The 19,101-nt window shown below is 49.6% G+C and overlaps 1 protein-coding gene across 16 annotated transcripts in view; it reads left to right on the top strand.

Annotated features, from left to right (window-relative positions):
* The window catches only part of MYT1L (myelin transcription factor 1 like), a 417,110-nt gene extending 406,107 nt beyond the window's left edge, over window positions 1–11,003 (top strand). For 8 of the 16 annotated variants that reach the window (XM_082427029.1, XM_082427020.1, XM_082427033.1 and 5 more), the window contains 4 exons: window positions 4,602–4,711; window positions 7,732–7,875; window positions 8,195–8,329; window positions 8,924–11,003. In XM_082427029.1, the coding sequence (XP_082283155.1) occupies window positions 4,602–4,711; window positions 7,732–7,875; window positions 8,195–8,329; window positions 8,924–8,953 (419 nt within the window). In that variant the 3' untranslated portion in view covers window positions 8,954–11,003. Of the gene's footprint in view, window positions 1–4,601; window positions 4,712–7,731; window positions 7,876–8,194 lie in introns of all 16 variants that reach the window. The other 8 variants (XM_082427031.1, XM_082427034.1, XM_082427023.1 and 5 more) reach the window with 5 other exon arrangements.
* Window positions 11,004–19,101: the final 8,098 nt, after the last annotated feature.

Consider the following 19,101-nt stretch of genomic DNA (forward strand, 5'->3'; position numbering starts at 1 on the left):
ATCCATCCGTCCAGCCATCCATCCATCCATCCATCCACCCACCCATACATCCATCCATCCATCCACCCATCCATCCATCCATCCACCCATCCATCCATCCATCCATCCATCCATCCACCCATCCGTCCGTCCATCCATCCACCCGTCCGTCCATCCATGCATCCATCAGTCCATCCATCCATCCATCCATCCATCCATCCATCCATCCACCCACCCATACATCCATCCATCCACCCATCCATCCACCCATCCATCCACCCACTCACCCATGAATCCATCCACCCATACATACATACATCCACCCATCCATCCATCCATCCACCCATCCATCCATCCATCCACCCATCCATCCATCCACCCACCCATCCATCTACCCACCCATACATCCATCCATCCACCCATCCGTCCATCCATCCATCCACCCATCCATCCATCCATCCACCCATCTACCCATCCACCCATCCATCCATCCACCCATCCACCCATCCACCCACCCATCCATACATCCATCCACCCGTCCATCTCCTAGAATAAAATTTAGAGATGGAAAGGTCGTCATGGGGGCCCTGGCTAGTGCTTTTATTGGATTTGTGGTGACCTCTGTTGGAAGGTTGATCTGATCTGCAGATTGTTTTGATAATGAAGCCTGATTTGCCACTTAGTTTACACAGTAGATTTTTTCCATAAATTAAACACTCAGTCCAAGGCTTTGATGAAAATATACTGAAAGCACTCTGCAACATACAATTTTCTAGAAATATATACATTTTTGGCAACAAAAGTCACAGTAAAAACCATCAGATGGCGATTTTAGGACTTGTGAGGGAGAGGTCTGTCTTTTTTAAATTCTTTAATTCAACAAGTATCGAAGCCCACTGCACTAGACCACATGCAGTATTTTTTCTTTTCTTTTAACTGTTTGTCAACTGGCATGGACTGGGTCAGCAGGACAAAAGCAATTTGTGCTACTTTCCGGCCAGAGCAGAGGTGAGCCTGCAGACACCCCGGGACTGTCGGGCTGCTCAGACAACACAGCATTTAACATTTTTCTTTGGCTCCTGTTTGGCGAGTCTCGCTATAGGTCAGGTATCTTCTATAGTTGGCTTATTTCTTACAGCCACTGTGACAGATAGGGACCTTTTTAAATGGAGGGATTTGAGGTTTCTAGGAATTAAGGAAAGTACTCATCACAGGACTCTTAAGTAGCAAGATATGGATTCAGATTCCAGGTCTGTCATGTTTCAAAACCCAGCTCTAAACCCCAGACTTCTAAAACCTCTCATCAAGGCAGTTCAGAAATGCTGCCAGCTCGGTGCTTTGTGACGACCTAGAGAGGTGGGATGGGGAGGGTGGGAGGGAGGCTCAAGAGGGAGGGGATATAGATATACATATAGCTGATTCACTTTGTTGTACAGCAGAAACTAACACAACATTGTAAAGCAATTATAATCCAGTAAAGATGTTAAAAAAAAAAAAAGAAAAGAAAAGAAAAGCAACACCGCCAGACTTCAGGAAATCTCCCGGTAACGTGATCTCTGCCCCCTGCTTAGACGTTGGTTTTCCACAAAAGTTAAACAGAACATAATAATTGTTGGAAACTCTTCCATGAAAATTCGAACCAGTGAAATGGGCTCCCAAGATTTCACCTATATTCCAGAAAGACCACATTCTTGTCTCATAATTTTATCAAAATTCTTCTAAGTTTCCGTTTGCTGGAATTTAGCCTCAAGACAAAGATGCTGACATGATGGTGTATTTTATATGCTTCACTGTATATTAGGTACCGCTGATGGAGTGCTCCTGACAAGCGAATTAAGGTGATTTAATTGGAAATTTGAGGCGTGCTATTCTTTCCCACCGTTCTCTGGGTTTTATAATAGTGTAGTGACCTTCAAACCGCCAACCCTGAAACGGATTGATTTGCTTACAATTCCACTCACTTCTCAAGGGAAACATGAAATCTCGGTGTTGGAAACAAGCAGTTGCGTAGCACATTTTTCACCCTTCCTATCACGATTATCCAAAATCAAATCTCTTGATCAAATAGCTCTAGGGGTGCACAAGAGGTAGTTCCCCAGGAAGAGCTACCCCAGCCTCATATACAGACTCTGGCAGGAGTTACCTTTGTGACACGCAGTCATGTCTGCTCTTTGACACTTTCAGTGTCATATGCAAGTAAAAATTAGAGGTTTTATTTAATGTGTGAGAGAAGACTGCTCCTATATTAACCAATGCGTTTCCTTTGCACAATGTATTCTTACACTACAGAGAGGCTCAGAGCCATTGCCTAAGGGGCCTTGGGGAGATGTGCCCCCTCTCTCAGCAAGCGCCCGCACGGCAGAACGTTAGAACCTGTAACAGTGGCTTCAAAAAGAGCCTGAATCCAAACAAAGATCGGGAAATCTTAAAAGGCAGCCGGACCTCAGGGTCCGAGAACAGAGGAAGATCTTCTGTGCTTCTTAGAAAAATGTGATGACCCTCTCTTCACATGGCTGGTCTTCAACAGAAACTGCAAAACACACCTGGAAAAAGAGAAAGTTTTAAATTGTTCAAACCTAAAAAGCTGAAGAAATATGACATGAAGAGCTTGTCCAGAAATCTTAACAGAAATTCACTTGGAAAATCTGACGACCCTCACAGCCCAAGGATTCAGTTTACACAAACGCTTCCGTGCGGTTGGAAGACTAGCAGTTTAAAGGAATGTGTAGCGAATCCTCGTTAAATGATAAACTGACTCATGATTTAGTTGGTTTACAAATCAGGATTCTTATCCACTTCTCTTGTTTATTTTTATGCATTCTTATCTTGAGCTGTACCTGAACTTCAACGACGGAAGAATAATTACGTTGGCCACAGCCTTGATGGAGACCTCCCGTGTGCCAGGTTTTTTATATACCCTAACTCAGTCAATCCTAACCCCTAATTTTGAGAGATTGCCATGAAGACCTGGTCACATATAAAAAGTGGGGGAATAGCAGCCTACACCTGAGAAAGGGTGAACCTCGTTTCATTCCTGGCAGTATTTTTTATTATATACTTGACCTGCTTTCCGGGTGCATTTGATAAAAAGGAAGACTTTGCTGTTGATGTTCTGGACCCTGTAAGATGCTGGCAGAGAAGCACCTTGAGGACCTAAGAGGCTGATCAGGGGTCATGGACGAGAGAGCCATCACTCTGGTTAAGGTCCCCCCCGGTCCCCTGGGTGATGATGGGAGCACAGCAGGGGGAAGAGGGAAGACTTGGGCAGGTGCTCAAGACCAGCTCGTCCGTGAGCCTCGCTTCACACCTAAGACAGATCCATGGGGAGAAACGACTCAGAAGGAAGGATTATTAAAGGGGAAATTAAATTGAACATGATGACACATTCCTCCTGACTGCTTTTATGAGGAAACATAATGCCGTGGAAGAAATGTGATTCTTTGCAGGAAGATGCTTTACTCCTGCGAATCTTTTTTTTTTTTTTTTCCATTTCACTAAAAACAGCAGCTAAGACTCAGACCCCCAGTCTCTCTTTGCTTTGTCTTCTCGACGCCTGGGAGGGGTGGAACTCTCCATGGAGGGTCTGCAGCATTCCAGGTTTCTGGGGCCTTCCGTCCCAGGCAGACTGGACCCCTCTCTCTACAGAGCTGGACAGCGGCCCCCAGGCTCCCCCAGGTGCTGTGCGAGTGGCGGGTGTGGTCGTCCCGTACCTGCATTTGCCGGGTTTCTGCTCTTCCCCTAAGGACGCTCAACCGTGGGATACCCATGTCAAACACCAGAAGGATCAGGGTCTTTCTGACACTGTCGAGGCCAGGTTGCCAGCAGCCAGCCAAGCGAGCCGGCCTCGGAAACGCCCCTTGTAAACCCTAACGATCGCCCCTGCAGCCCAGCCAGGGCCCCGGCCGGCGGCTGCACAGCCCCTCTCCCCCGGGACGTGGCCCAGCCAAGCTTCACACCCTGGCCATTCAGGTGGGGGGACGTGTTTAATAGCTAGCTGTCAATATTCAGAGAGCCTCTGTGACCACCCGCCTGAAGTCTGTCACTGCCCCCTCATCCTCCCGCAGGGGACGGCTACCTCAGCACCCACCGAGTCGGGTTTTTGGTTACCGGTCTGTTATCAGTTTTCCTACCCAAAATCTAGGCTTGGGGAGGGCAGGGACCCTGTTGGCCTCATTTTCAGATCTGTCAGCAGGCTCCTTCCCAGAGTGATGGGAGAGAAAGAGAGAGGGAGAGAGACAGAGATGCAGACAGAGACAGAGAATAAACAGAGGAGACAATTCATGGGCTGCACCGGGTAAATCCATGTCCAGGACAAAGATGGTTTCGGCTGGAGTCCGGGGGTCACACCCTGAGGCTCTGGTTAATCGTCCCAGGGAGATGGAGCCTTTCAGTTTGGGGGGGCCTGTGTCCCCCCGGTTGATTTTTTCTGTTTTTAGGTGCCTTAATGTAAGGAGGATGGCAGTGGGGATAGAAGACACACAAACTGTGACCATATTTTTTAATTCAAGAGTATATTCTCCCAGCAAACTCGGTTCCAAATCTAGAAAGAACAACACCTCCGGGTTCTGCCTGTGGTGTTTCCAGGTGCAGTGTCTCTAACGCCCTCCCCTCCGCCCTTACAGGCATAGAGAACGATGAGGAGATCAAGCAGCTGGATGAAGAAATCAAGGAGCTGAACGAATCCAACTCCCAGATGGAAGCCGACATGATCAAGCTCAGAACTCAGGTAACAGTTTCTGAGGCCCTCAATCCAGCCGTCACCTGCGCTGATGCCGGAGAGACGAGCGGTGGTGTCATTGCCTTTTTCTTTGCCCAGTTTTCCCTTTACTTATTCACCTTTTTTCTCGGTCTTCTGCCGAGATCATTTCAGTGGCAAAACTTGCTGTGACAGAGGGGCCGCCAGCCGACTAGTTTTCCCTCTTGTGTTGGTATTTTTAACGACACGTGGCTATGAGTAGCCGGTCCCGAGGAGCGCTGTTCCTGCAGCGGGTGAGCTCTTTCCCCCCAGGAGGCAAAGGCCCTAAGGTCATCACTCGGGAAACAGGGAGCTTGTTCCTCGGGTTCCCGGGGGCCGCTGCTATCCGTGGCCTCACGAGCCTGCTGGGAGGGGAGGGGTGGAGCCTTTATTGAGCACCTACTAGATGCCCCATCCCAGGGGCTTTGGTCCTATAGCCCAGGTGCCCACAGCTGTCCACATGGTTAAGTGCCCACAGCTCCCGCTGCACCTGAGATCTGCAGCGGCTCAGCCAGGGCCGCAGAGCCGTGGGCCCAGCGCACCCCGTTTGGCTCTCCACAGGCCTTCCCCGCCCCGGCTCAGGAGGCTCTGGGAACGGGGAAGCGCTGCAGCCACTCACAGGCGAGGCCAGGGATTCCAGTCCCGACCGAACTCACGCCCTCTGTGGCCTGGACCTGCCCCTCTCCAGCGATCCCCTCGGGGCACCACAGCCTGACTGGGATTCTTGCCCATGGGCTGAGGGGGCAGGGACAGGTCCCTGCTGGTCCCCATCCCGCGGGCACAGCCTCTCCAGGGAGGGGGCCCCTCCAGCTATGCCCCCACCAGGGTCACCACAGGGGCTCCAGGGCTACCCTTTCATGCCCTCGGGCGAATGTGAGGCTGAGGTTCTCTGCCTGGCCTTCTGTCCACTTGTTTGGACCCCAGCCCAGCTGCTGACCACAGCCTCACCTCTGGCTGGGCTGCAGCCAAAGGCGTGCCTGAGACAGGCAAGGGTTTTCCTTACCTTTAATCCAAAACCACAGCGGGGAGGGTGGAGGCCCTGCTGCTGGGCTTTCTGGTACCCCTCGCCTCCAGCCGGGTCAGCGACACCGGGAGGGAGAAGACCGTGTTGCTGCGTTTTGTCCAGTGACTGGAGGTGAAGACAGAGCTCTCCAGGCCGCACACCCCGGCCACACAGGGCACGTGCATGGCCCCCAGAAGCCCCGTAGCACGGCCGCTGGGATAGTTAGGGAGCGACAGTCACCGCGCCTGATAGCCCCGGAGCCCAAGCCCCAGCTGTTCAGAGCCCCACTCTTACCTGTGTTACCTGAGGGCTCCAGTGAGCCTTCAGTGTAAAAATAGATTCTGGTTCTGCTGCTTCAAATGCACTGAATGGTCAGTCTGACCCACACCTCTCTCATCTTACAACTGCAGAAATTGAGGGAGACCAGGGTCCTCGCAGGGTCCCAGGTCCAGAGCCTGGACAGAGTTCACGGTCTCTCCATCGAAAATGCTCAGAACTGGGGACTTCCCTGGTGGTCCAGTAGTTAGGACTCTGCACTTCCACTGCAAGGGGCAGGGGTTCGATCCCTGGTTGGGGAACTAAGATCCCACAAGGCACACGGCATGGCCAAAAAAATAAAAAAACAAAGCAAAATGCTCAGAACAGTATGAAGAATTACAATTTTTTTTTCATATCATCAAATCAGTGATTGCTGAGCTCTATGTTTGTCTCTTATAAATCTTATCTTTATCCTGAGCCAGGTCTAGATGTCGTATAAACACGCACATGCCATCCTAGCGCCCTCCTCCCTGCACTGCAGGAAACGAGATGTCCCTCAAACACTTAGTTGGAGGACATGCTGCCAGTGGCAGGGAGGGGAGAAAGCTCCCCATCCCCGAGGCGGAGGACCGGGAGTCAAGGCCCGGTGCACAGAACCAGCTGCGCGCCCAGCCCTCCCCCGGCTATGAGCAGGGAAACCCCACGCGAGACATCAGAGTTTAGAGTTTACGAAGCAGAGATTCAGGTGATTCGGGGCACTCAGTGGTTGCAGTGTGAAGGTGCGAAGGCTGTGAGCTCGGTGCACGTCTGGCAATTGTGTCTTGTTTCTACGCATCCCCTATGATACTGGCCTGCGGCTGCCAAGCTGCACAGGTGCAGGGGACCCACAGAGCCTGGCACACACTCTGTGGCTGCCAGAAGCACCCGTCCCCGTGTAACCAGCCTTTACTACAGCATCCAAGCTGCCTGTTCGCTTCCACGACGGTGTCCCTGCAGCCCATGCAGATGGGCGCAGCTCTCCTGCCTGGCCGGGTAGTAAGTGCTGGTTGTCCGGTGGCAGGTGGAGGCCAGAAGGCGCCATGGCAGCTGTTAAATTCTCTCTGGAATATTAGAGGGAGGAAGAGGCTGCCCAGGAAGGCACGGTAGACCTTTATCCGATGGAGGGATGCAGAGACGTCATACAGACCTTTATCCGATGGAGGGATGCAGAGACGCCATACATGCCGGTAGAGACACCTGCCTCGACCCTAAGGAGAGGGCAGTGACGTGCCTCACAAATAAATCAATATTTCAAGACTTATCTGTGCAGAATTAAGTTCAGGCTAAAAAGAAGACATATTAGCCACCGCACTGCATAAAATACTAATCCAAATAAATAATCCCATCACGCCAGCGGAAAGGCCAGGGTGGGACAAGGACACAGTTGTCATGTGATCCTCTATGCACAATGGCGAGCAGAACTTTTTAAAAAATGGAGTGAAAGTCGACACAGCCCAGGAGCCTAGCCCTCCCTAACGCGTGAACCCCTTTTCAGAAAGACAAGCCCTTAGAGCCCAGTTGCCGCGTGCTCAAGTGTGACGACTCGAAGCACGCAAGACAACGACCCTGAAAGTGACCTATCCTGCACGTGGAAGCCTCTTGATTTAAGCAGAGGGCTTCTTCCCCTGCATCAGGAGCTGAGGCCTCTCCCTGTGGGAGCGGGCGCGTGCCCCCCGGGCCGGCTCGTGTTACATGTCCCCGCATCTGTGCGTTTCAGATCACCACCATGGAGAGCAGCCTGAAGACCATCGAGGAGGAGAACAAGGTGATCGAGCAACAGAACGAGTCCCTCCTCCACGAGCTCGCCAGCCTGAGCCAGTCCCTGATCCACAGCCTTGCCAACATCCAGCTCCCGCACATGGTAAGTGACTGCCCGCGCAGCGCGGGCCGCCGGAGGCCTTGCGCAGTGCACATCCTAGAGTAGATGTCTTTTCCTTTCCTATTGGCACCGTTCTTCGAACTTCGGATGTTTGCGGTTACCTCCCCCAAACCATAGCGTTAATTGCTAGAGACTCTGGTGGGGCTGAACCGGTAAATCCCCTAAGATTAAGTCGCTCTGAAAAGGCCTTTTAACTATGATAAGGACAGTGGCGTTATGCTATGATACTATTTTATGCTGATGTGAATATCCTATTAAGAAACTAAAAGTTGCATATGAACTACTATTTAATATCTCGTAGGATCCAATCAATGAACAAAATTTTGATGCATACGTGACTACTTTGACGGACATGTATACAAATCAAGATCGTTATCAGAGCCCAGAAAATAAAGCTCTACTGGAAAATATAAAGCAGGCTGTGAGAGGAATTCAGGTCTGAACAGCTGCTGTAGTGATGGAATCTTGCTTAAAAAAAGGATGCCTCTTGTTTTTTGCTGCTGTAATTTACCAGAAAGTGTTATATATTTATTTCTGTTTGAAACAGTGTTATGCTTACAAGACTTCATAATGATTTTATGTCTTGCTTTAAAGATAGTACCTGCAGAATAGTTTTGGAATACATTCACATTTTTGTACGTTTTCATATAAGCTGACATAGTGTGATATGCCATGTAATGTTTATAGCTGCTAATGTATGCACATTTGAGGGTATATATATTTCTGAAGAGGTAAGCCGATCAAAATAAATAGAGTGTAAATTCTTTTTAATGCTTTAGTGATTAAATGTTTTAGTATTTTGAACCGAAATGGACAAAAAACAAAAACAGCTTTGAATGATCATTTGGTGGTCCTGCAGCCACTTTTTAGATGTTATCATTTTGCCTCATGTTGGAGGATTTTACGGAATTTAAGAAAAACATTTCGTGTGCATATTGTTTCATAGCAAGAATTGGTTGCAAAAAACAAATGCTTTATTTTTGAACAATGCTTGGAAATATTATGTGATTTTTTTGTTTGTTTGTTTTAGGAGGATGGTGTATGGTGGGGCAATAAATGAGGTTTTTTGCATTCCAAGGAAATGGCATATGGATTAACTGTAAGAAATGAGATAAGTAATTTATTGTAAGACAGCATCAAGCCATGGAAACTTGGCAGAAGATTCAAAGCAGCTTAAACAGCACTTTTTAAACTAACTCCTGAGCATTAATTACATGGTGTGACTATGGGACCTTCAGTTAAGACAGGGGCCTATTAGAGGCGGATGACCCGAAGACTTCCTCTTCCATCCTCAGTGCCCTTTGGAACCAACTTCTCTTACCTCCCCAAGAGTTCCGTGCCCCTCTGAACTGTCTAACAGAATCTGTGTGTTTTCATTTACGCTCAAAGATCACTTAAGACTATTTATTTCCCCTTCCACCTTAAAAAGAATTATTCTTACTGTTGTTGTTGCTGTTATGATTTCCCGTATGGGGGATGAAGGCACGTGATTTGCGAGTCCTCGAGCGGCTGGGCTGATCTGTCTGCTGGCCTGCGTGGGCCAGCAGCTCCGAGAAGTGCCCTCGCCCCACGCTGACTTTGAATAAGCCCGGGTCCTATTCAGAGTCAGGGCAAGTGTGCTCCACTGTCCCGTCCCGTCCGCTGGAGACCAGTTGACCATAGAACGTTTGCGTAGCCTTGTTTGACCTGTCATGACCTTCTCTAAGAATGAATGCAATCAGATGTTGAGAGTAACTAAATATGCTTCAGCACTTTTTTGCTTTACACTAGATCATCTTAGACTCATTTGCACCCCGGAGACTGATTGTTTTACCCGACGACTGCACTACGTGACGCATAAGACCACTTTCCACGGCTGCGCTCTCCCCTGCTCGCTCGTCCCTGGGACGACGTGTGTCGTGTTTTCCGATTGCCGTTGACTTGATTTACTTGTAATAGCATTCTTCCTTCCATGTCTTGATGTTATGCAGGAAGTACAAAAGTACTTAAAATTTTGTTATGAAAAAAAAAAAAAGATGGGTTTTGTAAAAATAAAAAAAAAAAATATTTTTAGCAGAACAGGACTTACAGGGTCATTGCCCCCACACGTGCCAGTCGACTATTTGCACTTACCTTGTCCTATATATCCGTACGGAGGTGTGCAATTCCCGTGTCAGTAGCCTCGTGACACTGACCCTGGAGGAATCTGAAGAGGCCTCCCGGCTGACCCCATGATGCTAAGGGAGATTACAGGGACCTCACAGCAAATACTCTGATACAATACTCAACCTCGGTATATATATATATATGTATAAATACATGCACATCCCAGCGGCACTTTAGACTGCTCACTGTACAAAAGCTTACAGTTTTCCAGGAGGACTTTAATAATTAGCTGGGAAAAGATTACGTCATGACTTGGGCTCTGCAGCCCTTTTTCTGTTGTGTGATTAGTTGTAGCTGCCCTGCTCAGAATTGCCTTTTTGAGAACTGAAGCCAGGTGCTGTGCGTCACCTGCGGCCATATGTCCCATCCAGGGCCCCGGCCTCCTTGCGGGGGGGCCCCCGTTGTTCATATCGGCACATGCATCTCCCCGCCCCGTCGTGTCTGCAGCTTCTTGGCCAATATAGTGATGCTTTTGGTAGAGTAATAGGTAGTATCAGTTTGGGATTCTAATTGTTCTCACCTATGTACAATGGAAAGGGGTTTTAAGCACAAATCTGCTGCTCATCTAACGTTGGTACATAATATCAAATCAAAAGTTATCTGTGACTATTATATAAGGATCACAAAAGTGTCACATATTAGAATGCTGACCTTTCATATGGAATTATTGTGAGTCATCAGAGTTTATTTATTATAACTTATTGTTCATATTCATTTCTAAGTTAATTTAAGTAATCATTTATTAAGACAGAATTTTGTATAAATATTTATCGTGCTCTCTGTGGAACTGAAGTTTGATTTATTTTTGTACTACACGGCATGGGTTTGTTGACACTTTAATTTTGCTATAAATGTGTGGAATCACAAGTTGCAGTGATATTCATTTTTAAATTGTGAACTTTGTACAAATTTTGTCATGCTGGATGTTAACACATCTTACTCTAAATAAAAAAGGTGTTACCACATTTGTAGCACGATGGGTCTCTAACCGGGTGTGCATCTTCACTGGAGTCTGGAAGTGCTTGGTGTCTGGGGCCCCCAGCGGGACCCCCGGGAACGTTTCTCCCCAACGCCGGATGCTTTTATTGTAACGTTTTTGGAGGTTGAGTTCTCTACTCCGAGGCCCCTGAGAGCAGATGCGGGCAGTTCAGGAGGTACCTGCACGGAACCCATCTGGAAGCCACTCTGCCACATCTGCCGTCACCCCACTCTCTCCCCCAAGGTCACGTCACACGCAGGCGTCTCCCCAGAGCGGGGCCATCCTCGCTCCCGCAGTTATCCCTCTAGATATGACATCATCATTACGTAACACGCATCCGCGTCCCGAAGTTCCCACTTGAGCCAAGACCGTCCTTTACGGATTTTTCCAGATCTGGTGTCACGAGGGCTCACAGGCTGCTTCCGGTTACCACGTTCCCACCCCTGGTCCCTCCACTCCCCTGTCTTCCCGGGTCTGCAGGACACAGAGGTTTGAGAGGTGTCCAGGTGGTCAGCTGCTTTGGTCTGATGGTTCAGTTCCAAGGAAGACGCTGTGTCTTTCTCAGCACCTCCCATCTGGGGTTCCTGGGGCCACTCGCCCTGTGATTGGTCCCCTGGGAGTATCATCACCATTGTTCCTTCCACACTGTCAGCAAGGATCACCCACAACCCTTAAATTGCCCTCCAAATATGATTTAACAGCAATGAGTTACCCAGCTGCCCATCACCCTCGTTAGTAAAAGTAACCCTCTAAAATTCCAAAAACACTCACCTGTACTAGACACAGTCCCCCAAAATATAAAAATTGAGGAAGAGACCCGCCATACTCTTTGTTAAATCCAAAACAGAGTCCCAGTGGCGTCTTCCGCCGATTCAAGGCCATCTGAGCCCCTCTTCCCAGCGAGTGTTGCTGATATTTTATACCTAACAGCTCGGTCAGCTGCGTCAGGGCTGACGGAGGGGGAGGGTGGAGGGATGCTTTTAGGACACTGCCACCTCTGTCTCTCCATAGCTCGGGGTGCACCTCTGTGAAAAGCCCCGCCTGCAGGATCAAATGCAGTTAAAGCAGATGGTGGTGCGTAAAGGAGCTGCCGGCAGTGGCTGAAATCCTTCAACTTGATTGTCGAAAGCCGTTTTGCCCTTGCCTGAGAATTGGTATAAACATCTTGGAAAGCAGTTTAACGATAATATCGAAGATCTTATGAAATTAAAATTTTTGACCCAGTAAGTCCAGAAGTCCCCCTAAAATCACCAAAACAATTGTAAATGCATTGAAATAAGTGGAAACAACCCCAAAGGCCTATTACAGAGGAAGGTTTGAGAAGCTGGTGACAAATGCACCTTACGGAACACTATGGTTTTCCTAGAAATGCTGGTTATAAAGACTCATTAATAAGATGCTTGTGATAAAGCAAGTGAACAGTACAGGAAACAAAATTACAAATACGTTAAGGAGCAGCTGAGTGGCAGCAAGGTCGGGTCAAGTTGACCTGTGTTAGTGATTGAGAGACCCACAATTCTCGTGGTCCAGCCAGCCCCCAAGCCTGGGGAAGGGGGGGGTCTGTCCAGTTCTGTCCTCGGTCTCCTCCCGGAAGCCCCATCACCAGGAAGGAAAGTGAGGTCCCTCCTCCTCGGGAGATAGCCTCTCCAGGAACAGGAGAAGCCCTTACTGACGGCCAGAGCAGCTCAGCCCCCCGAAGTCCTAGTCCCTGAACCGTTAATCTGGGGCCATTTCTGCTGCAGGAGACCTGGGTGCACTCAGGGCTCCCGTGAGTAGAGCTCTCCCTCCACAGCCTGAGCTCCAGTCGGTGTGGACTCCTCAGCAACGCAGAGCAAAGCAGGAGAGCCTTGGGCCTTAAGCAATTTAAAATATACATCAAGAGAAACAAACATTATTCATTGTCTTTTTTCTTTTGCATTTACACAGCCTTAGATCTAGAAGTTTATTCACAAAAACCATCAGACAGATTCTCTCCATGGGATCAGATTACGAGCCTTGTTCATTTCCTTCTTTATAGGATTCTTTTTCCCCCAGTTTTCTTGAGGTGTAATCGACATAATCAGATTTAACATCATCATCGTGGAGGGTCATGTGACCCCTCATAAAATCAAGAAAAAATGCTCTCTTCAAGGAATTCTCTAGTTGATGCTGGGAGAAGGTTTCTCTTTATGGTGGGGCAGGTATTGCTCCCGATGGGGAGGTCTGGTCGATGCCTGATGCAGATACACAACGCACAGTCGGGGGAGAGAGGAGGCCAAAAGGTAGAGAAAATTTTTTATGTTTAAATTTTTCTTGTCTTGCCATAAAATATGAATTTTATTTCACATTAATATTCACAGGTGTTACTGCTCCCTTGGAGCTGTATCTGCCAGTACTGACCCCCAAAGCACCTCCCTGAAAGTTTGCTTTTTGACTCTCCTTGCTTTCCATCTGGTTCAGCGTTGCTGTGACCGGATTGGTTGATTACACTAGAAGCAACCAGACCTCCAGCTTCCTCGTTCCCATCTTGAGTGTTAGAAGAGCTGGAAGTCTCTGCAGTTCACTTGCTTTGTGAATTACATCTTATCATTTGCTGTATTGCCAAAAATATTTCCCGGAACCCAATCAAGTGTTGATTCGAAAATGTTCCTAAATACTTTAGGCTTATCTGATGCAAAGCAGGAAAGATTAGCTCATGGTCACATTTTTAAAGTTCTTCTATTCCTGCAGAATAAGGGAAGAATCCCTTTCACTTTCCAGAATGAGAAAGCCTTTCTGGATGTCTGGATTTGAAGTCTGGATTTGAACCTCGATCTGTCTCATTCCCTGACACATGACAGGGTTTGGTGTCTCAGCCCCACCTGAAGCTGCCTCTCCTCCAGCCTCTGGTCCTTCCTCTGGCCGCTCCTCCATGTGCGACCAAACTGATTTGTACGGACCCTGCTCAGGCCCCAGCCAGGCCCCCCGCCTTAGCAGGAGAGGGTTCTTTTTCCCTTCAGGATGGAGCAGGCAAAACCAAAGTTGAGATCAACACAGCACAAGCTTTAGATGCAGAAGAGGAACTAAATTCACAGACAAGTTTCTCGCCCACCTGGCCAGAGAGATTTACTTTAACCAATAAAGACAAAGGGAAGCGGGTGAGGCTGATGATGGGGAGGTATATGCATTAGTCTACCGGGGGAAGAGGTGGGGCTTCCCCCCCCCACCCAGGGAGCGGGGTGCCATCCCCTTTTTATCCTTTTCTGGTCCTTTCTGCCTGATCATGTCCCACCCTGTAGGTGTGTCATTTATATGCGAATGTAGTAAAATCAGTGTATAACGAGACTGGGGCTCTGTTGGAGGTCAGACTCTGAGACAGGAAGGGGGCAGGGCACAACCTTTAAAAGAATGACAGCCACTGAGGACACAACATGAACTGATTAGAACCAGCTAGGTCCAAGAGGTGGACCTTGAGCCTCAGTATACGCTCACTGCAACATATCAGCTAAATGACACACCCATAGGTGCCATGACAGTTCTGAGACCGACCATAAAAGGCCAAAAAGTGGGCGGTGGCCCAGTTCCTGGAAATCTCTGCCCGTTCTCCAAAATAGTTGGAATAATCCTCCCACTCATTAGCCTATGAAATTACCCGGCCCATAAAAACTAACCACCCCATATTTGGGGGCCTCTCGCTTTCTGAGATGGACCACACTCTGTCTGTGTAGTGTGTTTCTCCCAGGGCCGCTCTCACTTTCTGAGATGGACTGCATTCTATCTGTGGAATGTGGATCTCTCTAAGTAAACCTGCTTTCACTTTACTATGGCTGTTCTTGAATTCTTTCCTGCACAAAGCCAAGGACCCTCACCTGGCGGCCATCCCCGGGAGACCCAGGACATAACCTGGAACGTGACCATCCTCTCACACCCCACTCTTTTCTGCAACAGTTCCATCTGTTTTTTTTTTCTCTCTCTCATTTGTTTGTAGCTTCCTTTCTTGTCTCTGGACCCTTTAACTTAAAGATGTACGTTCACCCCATCTAAAGGCGGGGGTTGAAGGCTTTGAACAAAGGTCTGGAGCAGCTCCAGAAGCACAGCCTTTGTTCTCAGCATCTCACCTCCCTGGTAGAAAACTATATTCGTGGGGTTGTGAATGAAAAATGTTGCTGCCATATCAGTAAACAAAGGACGCTGCAGCCGTCCCGCCACCGCAGCTGCCCTGAAGGTGAGGCCTGAGAGGGGACTCAGGATGGAGGCGAAACGGGCTGCAGCCACCCTCGCAGTGCCCCCTGCGGGGACTCAGGATGGGAAAGCACAGGACACTGGCCCCCGGTAGCGGAGGTGCGGATCAAAGGGATGATTTCAATGAGCCTGGACTCTTGCATCTTCCCATGCATAGAAAAGGGCTGAATTCATTAACCTGAGATGTCTGGTTTTATTTAATTAACAGTCATCTTTTGATGTTCCCACTGCCTGGCCTTTGTGGCAAAAAACCCCTGTAGATCCTGGCTCCCCCCTCACCTCTTGTGAGCGGTCCCTCAGAGCTCTCTGAGAGGCTGTGTCCTGGGCTTAAGTCCTCAGCAAGTCCACCCAATAAACCATAATTCCTAGCCTATTTGTCTCCATCCTGAGTTCCCTCAAGGCTCGCCATAAGGGCATAGGGGAAGCTTTAGTGGCTGGATGGCTGTAGCCTCCTTTGTTCACTAATGTGGCAGTGACATTTTTCATTGACAAGGGACATCTCCATTTGTAAGGGGGTGTCCTCTCTGAGCCTGGGGAGAAGGATGATTCCAAATCACCAGAGACTGTCATCCACAGGGAAGTCCTGACTTAAATCTGCATGACAACCGTATCTGTCTGCCGTTCTGCGTCCCCTTCCCATAACTGGCCTCCACACGCCTCTTCCTCAGATTTAGCTGAAGATGGTAATTAAACCTGAGTTCTAAACCACCTCTTTGAGAGGCTCACTTCCCTGGGTGTCGCCCCTGAGTACAGTAGGCACACGCTTGGATAAACTTTTTATTTTTTTTTCTCTTGTTCATTAGTCTTTTATTACAAGGCCCCCAGCCAAGAACACAGGAGTGAAACCGAGCAGGACCCTGTGGGGCCCTCCCGGGTGCAAAAGCCTCTCCGTGTCCCCCAGTTCTTCATAGTGTAACAGGGAAGAACAAAATCTGACTCCATGTTGGATATGTTTCTTTGACTTTAACCTTTGCTTTTCGTTGCTTTTGTTATTATAATCATACATAATGACCTCCCTTGGGGAACCCTGACCCTCTGCCTGAACGTTAAACTAAAGTGCCTTTGTTCAGCTCACAGGGAAACACCCTGACCCTGCCCACCTGTGAATGGCTGCAGAAAAGAAGAAATTAACACATCCCCTCCCTGATGCTGGCCAAGCCAGGAGATACTTTACAAGACTTACAGCATTTTTACTTTACATTCTCACCTCCTCCCCCTCTCTGTTCTATCAAAGAAACTGGCATCCAGCCCCCGATAAGATGGTACTCTAGGACATTAATCTGCCATCTTCTCGGACGCCCAACTTTCCGAATAAAGTCACTATTCCTTGCCTCAACACCTCACCCCCTGATTTATTGGCCTGTTGTGTGGCCAGCAGAGCGAGCTTGGACTCGGTAACAATAGGAAAAAGGCTTCAGCCTCCCAGACCTTCCCTTTGTTCCAGAGGGTAGATTCCAACAGTTACTAATCCAGGAAGGGAGGGGATGCAGAAACACCGGAAAGACAGTCAACAAACAATAGTGCAGCCTTGGGGCAGGGTCTTGGTTCCTCCACAAGGAATATACATAACAATACCTTTGAGTTCTTCTGCAGGAACTAAGGCCTCCACCCAGGTGGAGGATGGTAACTTCAGGCTGAGCCCAAGATTCCTGGAGCCCCACCTGCTACCTCACCACCAGCCAGTCAGAAGAAAGTCACACATCCTGCAGTCCTCACCCCAAATTCTGCCTATAAAAACGCTTCCCTGAAAACCATTGGGGAGTCTGGGGTTTTTGAGCACAAGCCACCCGTTCCCCTTGCACGGTCCTGCAATAAACCTTTTTCTCTGCTCCAAACTCGGACATTTCAGTTTGTTTGGCCTCACTGTGTGTCAGGCACACGAACCTGCAACAGAAGGGCAGAGGGAGAATTGTGCTAAGAACAGGCCCTGTCTTGGGACCCTGAAATAATCAGGGTCAACAGCAGTCTGAAGGGGAGCCTAGGAAAGCGATATTTAAAGCGAAGCCAGAGAAATTCTACTCCAACCCTGGTTCTTCGCAGAAGACGAAGACCCTGCTGAGCCCTGTTAAGATTTTTCTCAAAAAGACCTGAAGGCCAACTGATAGGCTGGCTTCCAGCCCCACTCAGGGCTCTTCGCGTGCCTGGGCCTGGGTCCCCTCGGCACCAGCTCTCCAGCGGGAGCTCTCCATCCACCCCTCCCCGTGCAGCCACACTGGCATTCCTTCTGGAACATTCCTCAGGTGACCAGCAGGGTGGAGTATGATCCTTTCCACCCAGAGATCGGGCTTCCACTCAGTGCAGGTGAGGGGGTGGAGGCTGCACTTGCCCCCCTGGATGTGCCAGTGACGCTGGGCAGAGCCCTCTGGAGTCTGTGCTGCGATAGCTCCAGGGTCAGGGGAACACAAGGTAGAACCAGAGGCTTAATTCTCCCTGCGGAAGACAATGACTTCCTGTTTCCCTTTTCTTTCAGAAATCTTTCTCGGGCCTTTTCAAATGTGTGTACATCTTCCTAATGGCTAAAGCAAGCCTCTGCCCTCCTGGCAGTTCCCCCAGGACCTGAGAGCATCTCTCTGACTGTGACCCTCTGGACCCAGGCCTGCTGTCCAGACCCCTGGCAGGAGATGGGCCTATGGTCTCCAGACTCCAGACTGCAGTGGGTGGTACGCAGCCAGCTACACAAAGCTGAGGCTTCCCCGGCTTTGTGGTCTCTGAGCAGGTCACCGGTGATGCCGTCACGTCCTGGCTCAAAGCCGGGGTGGGAGTAAAGCCAGGCCCTCTGCCCTCCTGGCTTTGATGGCCAGTCTGTGAAGTGAACAGACCACAGGCAGGTTAGCAGGAGGAGAGGCACAGACGTCGGTTAACTTTTAATATAATGTGAACGGGGCATCACAGGATAAGCATGAATGAGACGTGAGAGTTTATGCACGTCTTCGTTGAGGAGGGGAGAGGATGCAGGCCTCTGAGGGGAGAGCTTTAAGAAAAGGTGATCTTAGGAGGTGGGATGGGGGGTGATGGTTGTGACTCTTCGTCTGGGTGTGAGGTCGCTGCCCCGTCTCCAGTCCTGTGACAGGAGTCATCCTGGGCGGTGAAACCCTCGGGGAGGGGACCCAAGGTACTGCAGCTCCTGTCGACCCCAAAATGCGCCGTCTTGGCATGTGGGTGATTTTGGGCTGAAGGCAACCAGGACCCAGCAGGCTCGTCTACAGCCGACCTCGGCCCACTTCTGAGCACCCCTGCCTCAGCCCTGGCAGTGGGGATGTGACGCCAGGCGGGGCGCTCACCTGAGCCTGGTGCTGGCTGGGCTGCGGTGGGCGGGCTCTCGTGGTGGACGGGAGGCCGCGGGCCGCAGGGCGCCGGGACCCACAGAGGCCACCCTGCGGCCTGCTCAGGGCCGAGCCGCCCACCTCCTGGATGGCACCTCCGTCCACTTCAGCTCCCGAAGGGGTGGTCAGAGAACCAGGGCTGAGCCCACTCGTGGCTGTGTTGATTTCCGTCTAAAACAGCGCTAAGTGAGTGTATTTAGTCATCTGCCTTCTTTTCAAAATTTAAATGTAAAAAAAGAGGCTCTAGATGATCTAACAGGAAGCAGTATAACTTGCGGATCGAAGCTTCAAGATACAGTGGGTGCAGAAAAGGGTGCCGTGTGGGGGCGTTTGTCAACAGGAATGGCTTTAACTTGGGAAAAGCTGATCTTAGACCCATTAGGCTGAGAAGTTGTCTCCGAGTTCATGACAATAAATGAAACCACGCGCTCTCGGCTGTGCTTACATCCCCGGGATGGAGGTTTCAGACAGTCGTGGAAGTGGGAAGGGGCCCAGCACCACCGATGGCCTCACCTGGAGCTAAGGCACGGAGCACACGTGTGCGGGCCTCCATGTCTGCCT

The sequence above is a fragment of the Balaenoptera physalus genome (assembly GCF_965194825.1).
Source record: "Balaenoptera physalus genome assembly, chromosome: 15".
Lineage (NCBI taxonomy): Eukaryota > Metazoa > Chordata > Mammalia > Artiodactyla > Balaenopteridae > Balaenoptera > Balaenoptera physalus.